Source organism: Lichenostomus cassidix, chromosome 3 (assembly GCF_008360975.1).
Source record: "Lichenostomus cassidix isolate B80296 chromosome 3, HeHo_3.0, whole genome shotgun sequence".
In the NCBI taxonomy this organism is placed as follows: domain Eukaryota; kingdom Metazoa; phylum Chordata; class Aves; order Passeriformes; family Meliphagidae; genus Lichenostomus; species Lichenostomus cassidix.
In genome coordinates, this window is record NC_139483.1 from 83,650,343 (window position 1) to 83,662,494 (window position 12,152).

The 12,152-nt window shown below is 37.1% G+C and overlaps 1 protein-coding gene across 2 annotated transcripts in view; it reads right to left on the reverse strand.

Moving 5' to 3' along the window:
• Window positions 1–12,152, reverse strand: part of FAM135A (family with sequence similarity 135 member A) — a 62,333-nt gene that overhangs the window by 11,272 nt on the left and 38,909 nt on the right. For both annotated transcript variants that reach the window (XM_085056538.1, XM_085056537.1), the window contains 6 exons: window positions 9,585–9,658; window positions 9,144–9,298; window positions 6,585–8,895; window positions 4,423–4,583; window positions 2,678–2,769; window positions 536–633 (listed from right to left, as the gene is read on the reverse strand). In XM_085056538.1, the coding sequence (XP_084912664.1) occupies window positions 536–633; window positions 2,678–2,769; window positions 4,423–4,583; window positions 6,585–8,895; window positions 9,144–9,298; window positions 9,585–9,658 (2,891 nt within the window). The remainder of the gene's footprint in view (window positions 1–535; window positions 634–2,677; window positions 2,770–4,422; window positions 4,584–6,584; window positions 8,896–9,143; window positions 9,299–9,584; window positions 9,659–12,152) is intronic.

Genomic DNA, 12,152 nt, shown 5'->3' on the forward strand with positions numbered 1-12,152 from the left:
TAATAACATGTAAAACATACTCTTTAGCAGATAAACAACCAGAAAACATAAAAAATGATGAAATATATTTTCATGCAGATGCCCTTCAACATCACAGGTAAGATGTAAGTGTCCTGTAGGAATTATGAGACAGTCTGCTATGTCATACTTGGTGAAGGGACTATAAAATCAGAAGGAAGCTAACTTCATCCTGGCATAGTACTATTACAGTTTCCTTTGACTTTCTCAAAATACTATCTGTTTTTCTGCAGAACCTTATTATGCAGGATTTGTGGAAGCACAGAACAGCAATTCCTTAAATGTAATGCTTAACCTCTGCCCTAAAACCACCAATATATGAGCTTACAATATTGTCCAGTCTTTTTCATCTGGCAATTCCCTCTCTGTCCACTGTACTCCTTTTCCCTACTCCTCCCTCCTCCCAAACTGCTTTTTCCCATCTCTCTTTTGGCCTACTCCTGAGCATCACAGTTCAGAACAACCCAGGGCTCTGGTTTTAAGTTTATTTCTGTAAATAGTATGGAACAGATATTACCTGATTTTTGAAAGGGTTAGATTATAAATTTGTATATACTGTATAATTTCATCTAAAAGACGATCTGTCATGGAATCAAAATCAGCAAAGGTATCATTCTGTAAAATAAAAGAAATAAAAAAATAATAACTGTATTTTCTAATGCAGCAATATACATTCTGCATTCAGTCTGAATTCTTATTCCCCAGTGTTTTGATCAACAGCACACAAATAAAAACATCGATATTAACTCTGAATACAAACCCTACAGCTAGTTATTTTAAATTTTTCAAGTCATTTTCTTGTAACATGGAATAAAGCAATACACATTTTACTGTAAGACTACTTTCTTCTAATACACCAAAACAAATCTTAACATTACACGCCCAGCCTTAGTTCTAAGCCATTCTCTACACTTAAGATTATCTGTAGTGAAACAGAAGACCAAACTGCATATTCAGAATTAAATCACACTGCCCATGAAATAGAGATAAGACAATTACTGCAACAGCAGTCTACATTAATACTGTTTACTCAAAATGAAACAAACAAACAAAATCCTTAAGGCCTTATCCCCAGTTCGTAGCTGATTCTCTCCAATGATCAGCAGTAAGAAATTAAAAGAGATAAGCAAAGCCTGCCTAAAACTTTTCAACACAAGTTCCAAAAGATCTGTGCTAAAATCTGAAGAGTTCAACATATTGGTAAATGATCTGGGAAAGCAAAGAAGGAGATGAAGTATCAGTCTATAGGCAAAACTAAATATTCAGGATAGTCAAATCTAGAACAAACCAGAATTTCAGAAGAATCTTATATTACTGCATGCCTGGGTGATAAAATGGCAAGAAATGAAAACCAATGTTATGTAGGGAAAACCTGCCCTAACTGTATATGCAAACAATCTATACATCTGTGTTGCATACAATCAGCTATGTTGGGAAAGCAAGGAAAGAAAATAGCAATATAACATTTTGACAGTCCATAGTGCACAAGCATCTTAAATGCCCTGTCTAGTTCTGATCATCCAATTTTAAATGGGAAGAAGTTTCAAGAGGGCAGGGAAGGGTCTCATGGATGAACAGAAATTGTTTTACATCTAATTGTAAGAGATACTAAATGGACTAAGTCTCTTCAGTTGCCTCCTGAGGGAGAAGTTGAACTTGTTTATAAAATACATGATTAACTGAAGCAGTGAATGAGGATGCTTGTTGAGTATTTTTTCCAAAACAAGCTGTAAGGTAAGTTATTTCAATTTCCTTGTTTGCAACTGAATTGCTAATGTATATGAACCACAGAATTAATCTCAACTGTATGCTGTGGATACAGAAGTAAAAACATTCAAAAAGAATCAGCCAACATTAAGGAGAAAGGTCTGTCAGTAGCTATTAGGCTCAGGGGTCTCAGTGGAATTCACAAATCAGAAAGTCTCACAGCTGCTGACTGACACAAACTATAGGGCTGGAGAAGAGAAAGCCTGGCTTGGTGCCTGTCGAGCCTGGTTCACAAAGCATAACAGCAGCTACTGCCAGAAAAATGCTACTGCAATAAATGAAGCTTTTGTTTGAGCCATTGATGAGACTTAGTTCTAGTTCATCTCTGAAGTATGTCTAGTACAATATGTAACACACATACACAGACAAAAAGTGAAAATTGTTCTTTTGTGCTTTGTCAAGTTTACTTCTTCAGAAAATAATAAAATTCCCAGAAGTTTAACAGAAGAGGTAATTTGATATTGGTTCAATGTTACGATGTAGATCTCGCAGTACGCTGACAAAAGAACAAGAGACAGGTATTTTGTATTTCTCAGGACCTCTGAAACAACACATCTCCCTTCTTGCCACACCAGTTTTAACTATTACCATTTTTACCACTAGTATTTAGCATATTTTATCCACAATCCAAACTGCTTATGCTGAGAATTTAGGAGACACAGTATACACAACAAAATGGTAGCAACAAATGTTACCCCTTAAAATATTCACATTCAATACCATACAAGATTTTGAAATTACTTTGACACAAGCCACAGATCAAATCATGGATTCCATGAGAATACAATAAAAATACACCAAACGTGGTAAACACAATAGTGCCATTAAATGTCTGAAAGTTTACACTGTTTGTAGCTTCACGAAAATTCTTTTTTAGTTTTTTAGCAAATACCTGATTCCTTTCAGACATAAGAAATTCAATTCTTCCTCCAGGCAGCCCTAGCTCAATATAAGTCTTCACTAATCTTAGATCTGCGCTGTTACCTTCAAAAGAAAAACAATCAAGAGTTAGATTCTGCAAAGTTAACTTGCAATAAAGCACTCAGAATACTGAAATGAATCTCTGGCAGAACTTTGTATTTAAACACAGCTAATGATATTCTCAGCCCTAATTAAAATTCAATAAAACTTTGAAAGATAAACTACAATGTCAAATTAAGTGACAAAATGGTCTATGAAAATGACATTCAATGCAAACACTTTTGAAAACGCAAAGATGTAGGAAGTCATGTTTGATTTTGCCTTAGCATCCAACTGATACATAGCACTGTGAACATTACATTCTTGGAAACCTAATTAATTTTGATAAAGTCAATTAAAGAACCCAAAGCTAGCTTAAAGAAATCAGTGAAGGAGCATTTTCATAAAATGAAAAGGCAGAGTGAACTGTCAGCAGATAAAGATACTTTTAGACTGGTACCCAAAACAACAAATGCTAGTTTAACTAGCATCCTGAAGATTTTTCCACATCAATAAATCATGGATGCTTTTGAAGAAAGAGTACCTTTTCTGCCTTAATTAGAGAACAGGATTATTTATATCTGTCATTTATAGAAAATAGCTTGTATAAGCTTGTCATTTCATTAGAAAATTCTAACTCTGTGGACTTTCCTAAGGCTTCAAACACATTTTTTTTTAACAGGCTTCTTGGTTAAGTTAACTTTTGTGCCAGTTCTACATACAATAGCACTTGAATATCTACACTAGTAAGAGGGAATAGCTCCAAGCACTATTTTTAAAAGTGCTTAACAAATGCTGCTTTCTGTCCAAAGGAGGAAAGATAAACTATGTTGTTATTTTATTTTTTTAACTTAGGAATTTGAAAAATGAAGAAAGTGCCTGTGCAGTACTGGTGCACCCCAATACTTTATTCTACTGCCCTCCTGTGCTTCCTTACATTGTTAACTTAAGAAGTGTCTCAAAAACCCACAAAAACTGGAAGGGATATTATTTCTTAAAATGCATATATGCTTTGAATTAAAAGCAGCTTGACTATATTCAAGTTATTTAAACTTTATAATCCTTTCAATTAGCAAGAGATTTTCTCACTTCTACCACAGTAGAATCTTTGTCCTTGGAAATATTCAAAACCCCAACTGGGCTGCATTCTGGGCAACCGGCTGTGGGTGACCCTGCGCTGAGCAGGGAAGTTGAATGAGACAATCCTCAGTGATCCCTTTCACCTTCAACCACTCAGTGATTCAATGACCTACACTTTTAAAACCTTATCAACATTTTGCTGCGTTTTACATGTACTATTTCTTTTTCCTTACAAGATACACATATTTCATTTTCCTTGACAACACATCAATTCTAAAGAAAACTATTTTGTCAGTAGCTCCATACTATTACCACAACACGGACAAATTCCTTTATGACATAAAAAACTGAAAGATGCACCTTATGTGAAGTATGGCATGAAATAGACTTATGTGCAAGGAAGTTTTATGAAAGACAAAGAATTCTTAATTTAACAGATTTTATGGAACATGCTGTCAAATGTAGCAGTACAATGTCAGATTCCCATTTCCCTCAGTGAACCTGTTTCAGGTGTTCAGTTGAGTTGGAAAGACAAAGCTAAATCTCACTGGTAATCTGAACTTGCTGTCTTGTACAGTATCACATTTTCCAGCATACCGTCTAGGCCGTGGACACAGACTATAAGATGTATTCCTTCTTCTGAACACTCATCCTCTTCCATACTGAAATAAGGTGTTGAAGAAGCCAGCTTGAAAACATCACTATACATAAATCCAGGAAGTTTAAGTTGCCTCAATTCTTCTTTAGCCTGTAGGAAACTGGAACAAAAAAAATACTCATTATACATTTACTATTGCTAAATAAATATGGGGTCTTCCAGAATACAGTTTTCTACAGTAATTTTGCTTTGTATTCTATGTAATTAATATGAAGGAAAATATATTTATTAACCAAATTCTTCAAAATATTTTTATTGCAGATTCCTATAGCCCCTTTTCCTCTCTAACAAAAACCATATCTCAAGCTCTACTCTCTTCTCTTCTTTGACCGTCTCTACAAACTCTCAAGTATTTCTGAAACCACTGAAGATTCTGGGTTCACTGTGGCCTTGAGCAAACAACAGCTTTGTTTACACACAGCACCAAAATTACAGGAATTATGATAAATCAGAAGCCAAGGTTAAGATTTTCACTGACTTTTGATCATTCTTGCCAAACCCATTTCTTAGGTCAGCAGAGAGCTGAAGTCAGTGCTGTAATGTCTCACCATAAGGTCCCTGTGGTAGGCTGAATAACCGATACTTGCTTCTGAAACAGCCAAATCCAAACTTCTGATCTTTTACATATTATATGAAGGCATACACTGTAAGGTTTTTAACAGCTGAGATCTTCACATGCTAGGAGCTCCTTGTGTTTCTCCCTTTCTTCCCCTTCCCTTAGTTTTTGTGTATGACCTTCCTAATTGCATATCAGTTTCCCTGCAGCACACAAAGCTTTTGTGCTTTCTTATGCTTCCTTAATCTGTCTGTTCTGCATGATCCCTCACAGCATCAGGCTATACCCCATCCCCTTCTTCAGGCTCACTGTTTCCCTCCCATTCTACCTTTTGTTCTCTGCTTTCCCAGCTTTATCTTTAGCTCATTCCTCACGAACTGGCAGGAGCAGGCTTCAGTGAAGTCAGCCTGAACAGAAACCACTGCTGGCAGCTGCTCTTATCACTCTGCAGCAGAAGCTACTTGAGTTTGTACTCAAGGCATATTTTCTGAACTGAACATACCATGGTTGGTTCTTTATGGAGCAGATCACACCCTCTGGATTCACAGTTATCTCACGTTCCAGGGGACTCTGCTTTTCCCAAGGCCAAGTCTTTGATTTTATTCCAAGTTCACTTTCATTGTTACAGAACAGCCTGAGAAGTTTTTGCTTTTCTTTTCCTCTCTCCCATTCCACACCAGTATCCACTGTACAGTATTTCAGAAGCTAATTTTCTGGCCACTTCTAACCTTCTAAACTTCCTCCACCTGACTGCTCAATCCTTCTTCCTGTTCTCAGCTGCTTTTCGCAAACTATCTGGTGTTTTATCTTCTGCCTACTCAGCATTTATTTCTACCTCTCTTTTAAATTTTCCTCTCTCTCAGAGCAACATTTTCCTTCCAATGCAGTGGCTGCTCCCCATGTTAATTTAGGAGCAGGGGGTTATCAGGTAAACTCCTATGTTTACAGCAAGAAGAGGTACAATCTGGGATCCCTGATGTTCCTCTAAATTTGGCTTTCCTGGTATCCAAACTGCAGTGTAATTTAGAGCACTGAGGTCTCCAAGGTGTTACATTTTTTGATATTTAAAGTTAAGATTTAAAAATAAGGCCATTACCATAGCTTGCACTACACATTTTCTTCACTTAATTCCTCAGATGGACAACCAGTTACACAATGTTTTTGGGTTTATGTTTTTAAAGTCAAAGCATATTTTCCCATGCTTGCTATTTTAACAATTTCCATTTCATAAAACACCATTTTTATGCTCAGTAGCCTTTACAACATCATTCTTCAGCTGAATGATTATTTTCTAAACATAACACAGAAAAATCCTGTTTTGCCTGTTTCTCAAACCACATGAAATTACAAGATAACTGATAGAAGAAGTTCAGTGCTAAGACACTTTTTATCTGAACATCTAGAACATTGTGTTACTTGGGCATGCAGAATCCACAAGCCAAAGTTCCGGGGGCATCCTAAAGCCCAACCATGCTTCTTTTTCCCTTCTTTACTATATTAACATAATTTCTAAAAGTAAAAAGCTTGTTTAAAACAATCACTTACGCTAACATTTGAGGTTTTGGGGAGCTTTCATACCAGGAAACAGCTGAAGCTGAGCTGTAGGATGTGCTGCCTGGCTGTTGTGTAATTGCATCAGATTTATTCTTTGAAGAAGAGATAACATTGCAGGGAGAGTCTCTCAGGGAAGAAGGGAAAGATAGACAACCAGGAGTACAGACAGGGGGTACAGTCATTATGTCTTGCAGGTGTCCACTGTCAATCATTTCAGATCTCAAGCCTCTCTCATCTGCTAAGCCATGATCCTGGTCAGCACTGCAAGCTCCATCTGATATACTATAATCTGTTTCTTCGTAATACCCATTTTCGATCATTTCTTGATCCTCCTCTTCTTCCTCATCTTCTTGGGAAGAGCAAATAATTTGTTTTTCATATGCTTCCTTTTGAGGGCTAACAGGATTGCTGTTGTCTGCAGGCCAAATATCTGAAATGTCTGTGCTGCTTCGAGAGCCAAAATAGTTTTCAACAAGCCCTTGCTTTACCATGTCAGCACTACCAGTAGGAGAAGGATTATCTGTACCAGTTTCACTTTTAGCTACTGACAGCTCTTCAGTTGTGCCTTTTAGTTCTAAAGGCTCATTATGTCTTCCTTTGTTTGTTTTTTCAACCTCGTACACTGCACTTACAGATGAAGAACTTGAAACAGCAGATGGCTCACTCATACAAGTTGTTTCCAAACACAACTTAACTGTTTCTTCTGTAGATCTAGGATGCCTTTCAAGGTCCTGAGAGTCCTTACAGGTTGTGCCAGGGCCTGTTTGTGGGCTGTAACTTTTCACATTAGTAGGTGTATCCTCATCTGAAACAACCAAGTGTGACAGATCTTTTTTTCCTGAGAGGGAGGAATGTGCAGACAGAGTTTTGTTATCCAAGTGCTCTGAAAATACAACATGCTGTTCCTGCAAATTGGTGTCTGATGTTTTACTGTCATCACATTTTGGCAAGTCTATTGCTCCTAGATGCAATACCGTTTTGCTGTCACTTAGCTGGCTTTCAGGTACAACGGATATCTTTGAATTCTCATCAGGTGACAGCTCATCATCATCTGAAGGCAGTGAATTTATGGATGTCAGGGATGACTGTATTTCACTTACAGCACTTGTACTCTCAGTGCAATGGCTTTCTATTGTGCTTTTTATAGCACAGTCTGGTTTTAGTAACTGCTGAGGAAACACTCTCTCACCATTGTGTGCACCTTGTCCATGAATATTTTCAAACACATGATCAGGGTTGGGGTGAGTTGCGAAAGAACTTGGTTCACTTTCTACACCTGAATCTGAAAACCTAGAAGAGGCATTCGTCACACTAACATCTGGTAATTTAGTCATGTCTCCACTTGTAGATAGTTGACTTTCTCTTGTTGAAAGAATAGGTGGATTGCTTTTCATTTTTGTCAAGGTGTCACTGGTATGCTGACAGTTTCTCTCATGGACCTCCTCCTTTTCAAGCATGGGTTCCTGTTCTCCCAAATTCAATTTATTTCCGCATTCTGAAGACTGAATACTGGGTGTCAGCAAATTCCTGTCATGCTCTCCAACTTGTGGAAACTCAGCCCATGATCCACTGTGAGCCACTCCTTTCTCCTCTTCATAAAGATTCTTATTATGTGGTTTGACCTCGATTGCGCTGAGTCCTGAGGAAGCTGGCTGACCTCCTTGACAGCCTTCAAATGTACCTCTGTCTTGTAAAGCACTATCTGCTTGAATAGCTCCTGAACCTGTCTGGGAGACAGTCGTTCTGTCAAAAATAGCCTCATTTTCACAGTGCACAGGACTACTTGGACCTGGTTGGTCACCTTCAGTCTTGTCAGTCTTCTCCTCAGGTGGCAAAAATGGAAGTTCTCTTTGACTTATTTGCCTGATGCAGGCCTTTGTATCACAAGGAACTCCACCTGCTGTAGGGTCCAGCCCTTCATTAGCATCAGATGAAGGCCTGCCTTCTGACTTTCTACAGGTATCTTCCAGTGCTGCACTTATCAAACATTTGTATCCCACTAAGACCACAGAGTCCTTTGTGGTCTGTTTTATGACTTTTTTTGTGTTTTCAGGTTTCATTGTTTTCATGAGCTTAGTAACCTTAACTTTGGATTTATTTGTATCTTCACCTTTCCCTTTCAAAGTTTTTGTTAGCATCTTTTCAGCTTCTGAATGCCAAAAGATGGAGGGACCTCCAGGTCTTATTTTCAGTTCTGGGCTAGTAAAACCAGCAACAAAACCTTCTTCAGCTTCAAATTTATCCAGTTTACTGGACTCTGCCCTTGGAAGGCTCTGAGCTACCAACCAGGGTACATCCAGATCTTTCACAAAAAAGAGGAGGAAAAAAAGAAAGATGATGTTTACAATAAGATTATGCAGATAACTGATGCTATAAAACGCTAGCAATTACAGAATTTTACACATCCTCAAAACTCAACTTAAACCCCAAACCCTATCAAATAAATGTAGTCCTTTAAAGACAGCATGAAATTTACAAAAAAATACTCAAGGTTTACATAATTTTTGCTCATTTCTTCAAAAAGGAAACTGTACTGTGAGGCATATTTACCTTCAGTAATTGAATCTAAATACCGATCTTCAAAGATAATAGGCAAGGAGTTCATATCTCCATCTAGTTCACTGCATTCAATAGGGAGGGGTGGAAGAGAACTGCAGAAGGAAGTGTTTTTGATAGCTGCGCACATCTGTAGATGACTTTGAGCACTGAAAAAAGGGAAGCAGTCCTCCATAAAAACAACTATTTATCTTTACATTAACAGCAATTTCCAATAGTTAAATTCCTTTTAGTAGAAACTTTTTTACTAATTAACTATTAATATCTTGATTATTTAATAACTTCTTACATAACTTTCAGTACTTTAAATTATACCGAGAACCTATGTTTCTCTTGAATTTTTAATGTATTTTTGCAATGCTACTTCTACACAACATAAGCTACAGAGTAACAGTACTACATACTATACACTGTGGAATTCCAAAGGCTACTCACTGTAGTTCTTGAAAGGCAAGAGCAGCTTGCCTAGGATGCTCAAAACAAAAGAACGCTTCAGCAAATCTGCGCACCTGCAAGATCCAAATGAAGTTAGAGCTTATTTTACATTACAAATCATTTTTAAAAATCCACCAGAATTCCTATGCATCAACGTATCATTTGTATGTATAATACAGTTAGTTTTTTGTATGTTCATTCTGGGTGGGTGCCACAGACAAGACTACTGACTGAAACAAGAATTTTCATTTGTGCTCCGGATAACTGGGAATTATATTAGATTCAACTGCCTGCTGAAAACTTGATTTCCAATAAATCAATCATCCCAATCAGGCTCACCTGAAACAGCAACACACAAAAATATTATGGGCAATTTCAATAAGAAGAAAGGAAATGACTGTTCAGGTGACACTTCTGGATAAGCCTCAGGATTACTTTCTGAGGCAGAAACCTATTAGATATTCTGCAGTCTCAAAATACACAGAAGTGTTTCAAACTTTCCATAGATACTCTCTAGCCCACAGTAAACTACTGTGCAAAAGAATCTTGTTTGCAAAGATTTTGGCTGGAAATGATGAAGATGGTAACAGAATGTACATTAATTACAAGCATTGTATTCAAGACTTAATTAGATGCCTGAAGTCAATAAACAATATGATACTGAACTGGTGTTTAATAACATAGGGGAGCATATTCTTTTATCATCAAATATATTAAACCATCAATATTTTACCAACAAATACATTCTCAAACAAATAGTGTGAATCATACAGCAATTTACTCAAATGAAAACATAATCAATGTCATGAAAATGCAGTATCTAGAAACCCCAAGGGTTTTGTAAGATGAAATTTCTCACATTTCCAGTATCATATATAAATATGAATTCAATCTATATCCATTTTCTTTTTGAAACTGTTAAATTACCTGCATCTATAAAAACAAAAGAGAGAATGTGCTGTGCAACGGCTGTTGGCAACAGCTTGTTCATTAATTTGTTTGTATCAAGTAAAACAAAATTTCTGTTCCACTTACAGAGTCACATATGTTAGTCTACTGAATCAGCAATTTATTCACTAACCACTTCCTTGCCTCCTACTCCTTTATTTCTTCGATATACTCTGGATCTTCCTCAAGTTATGGAACTTTCTGAACAGACTGTGGGAGTTTTCAGTGTGAAGCTGGCATCAGACCAAGCTCAGTTCCCTCAGCTCTTTAACTCAGAGTTGCAGCCAGCATCTGTGTCCACCCTGAGGACAAACATGGCTCTACAAAAATCTCGTGCATGAATGGGCAAACATCAGACTTTGAGGACCACATTAATTTTGTCCAGAGATAAGCACTTTCAGGGGAGTTCATTTTCCTTCCTGATACAGAGCTCAGAATACTTTTAGAGAGTATCACATGGATTAACTTTAAGTTCTGTATCTTCTACACTTTTCTGTTTTCTTAATACAAGAAGAACTTGCAAAAAAAGTTGTTCCAAGGTGCTTAAGAAAAAAACCCAACCCCAAATCCAAATATTTAGCCCCCAGTTTCTAACCTGCACTGGAAGCTAAAAGTCCTGTCCCAACCTCCCAGAATTTAATTTACTGTATTAAATGAAATTAATCTCAGTCATAACATCATCTCTGAATAGCCAGGCAAAATGCTCAGGCAAAAAGAAAATACTAAATTTAACACTTCCTTGTAAATGCAACTTCTGCTTTCACCAGAACTCAATTTGCTTTCCATCAGAATTTGTTGTTAGGAGTTTATGCATACACCTCTGCGATTAGAATTAGTGTTCCCAAGTAATTTGCTAAATTTTCCTAGGTGGATTTTCTAAACTGATATCTACCTTGCAAATACTTGATTTTGTCAGAGCTAATCCCCAACCTTTCCCCCAGAAAGGGTGGACTGTTATACAACAGACTTAACAGATAATTTCACTGCTTAAAACCTGGATGTGAGAACAATTGACCATGGAGAGTGGACATTATTGTCCTAAATTAAGCAACTTAAAAATTAATTGAAGATCCTAATCAATCAGGTTAATAGTTACAGGAATATTGCCAAACTAGCACATGTCTGTGGTATCTGTCAAGAAAGCAAGTGAGGTAGTTTTGAGTTTAGATGTGAGCACTTTACTATGTAAAGTAACTAGAGTTATATGGAAAGTAGATCTTTAGAATTCTGCACTCACTCAAACAGAAGAGGAAGGATTTTTTTTTCATTTGCAGTAAAACCCATCTGTAATTGTTTAGGTAATTCCAGTGCTTTTGAAGAAAATCTCATTACCAGCTCCAGACAGCTCCAAGTAGAACAGCAACAGTATAAAACTAGTTGAAAGCAAGCTCCAACAGCACATAAGTCTTTCTTAATGAGTGAAAAAACCTCCAATCAACAGTAGTTTATTATGTTTAATCAGTGCTTAACTTACAAGGTACTTGCTAGGACACTGTTAAACAGGCTCTGCAGAACCAGAATGACTGGCAGTGATAGTGATGCAGGCTCTACCAACATGGGCTGACTCCACAAGGACTTTGCAGGGGGAAATTGCAGCTGCTACTCCTAATCCCTACAGAC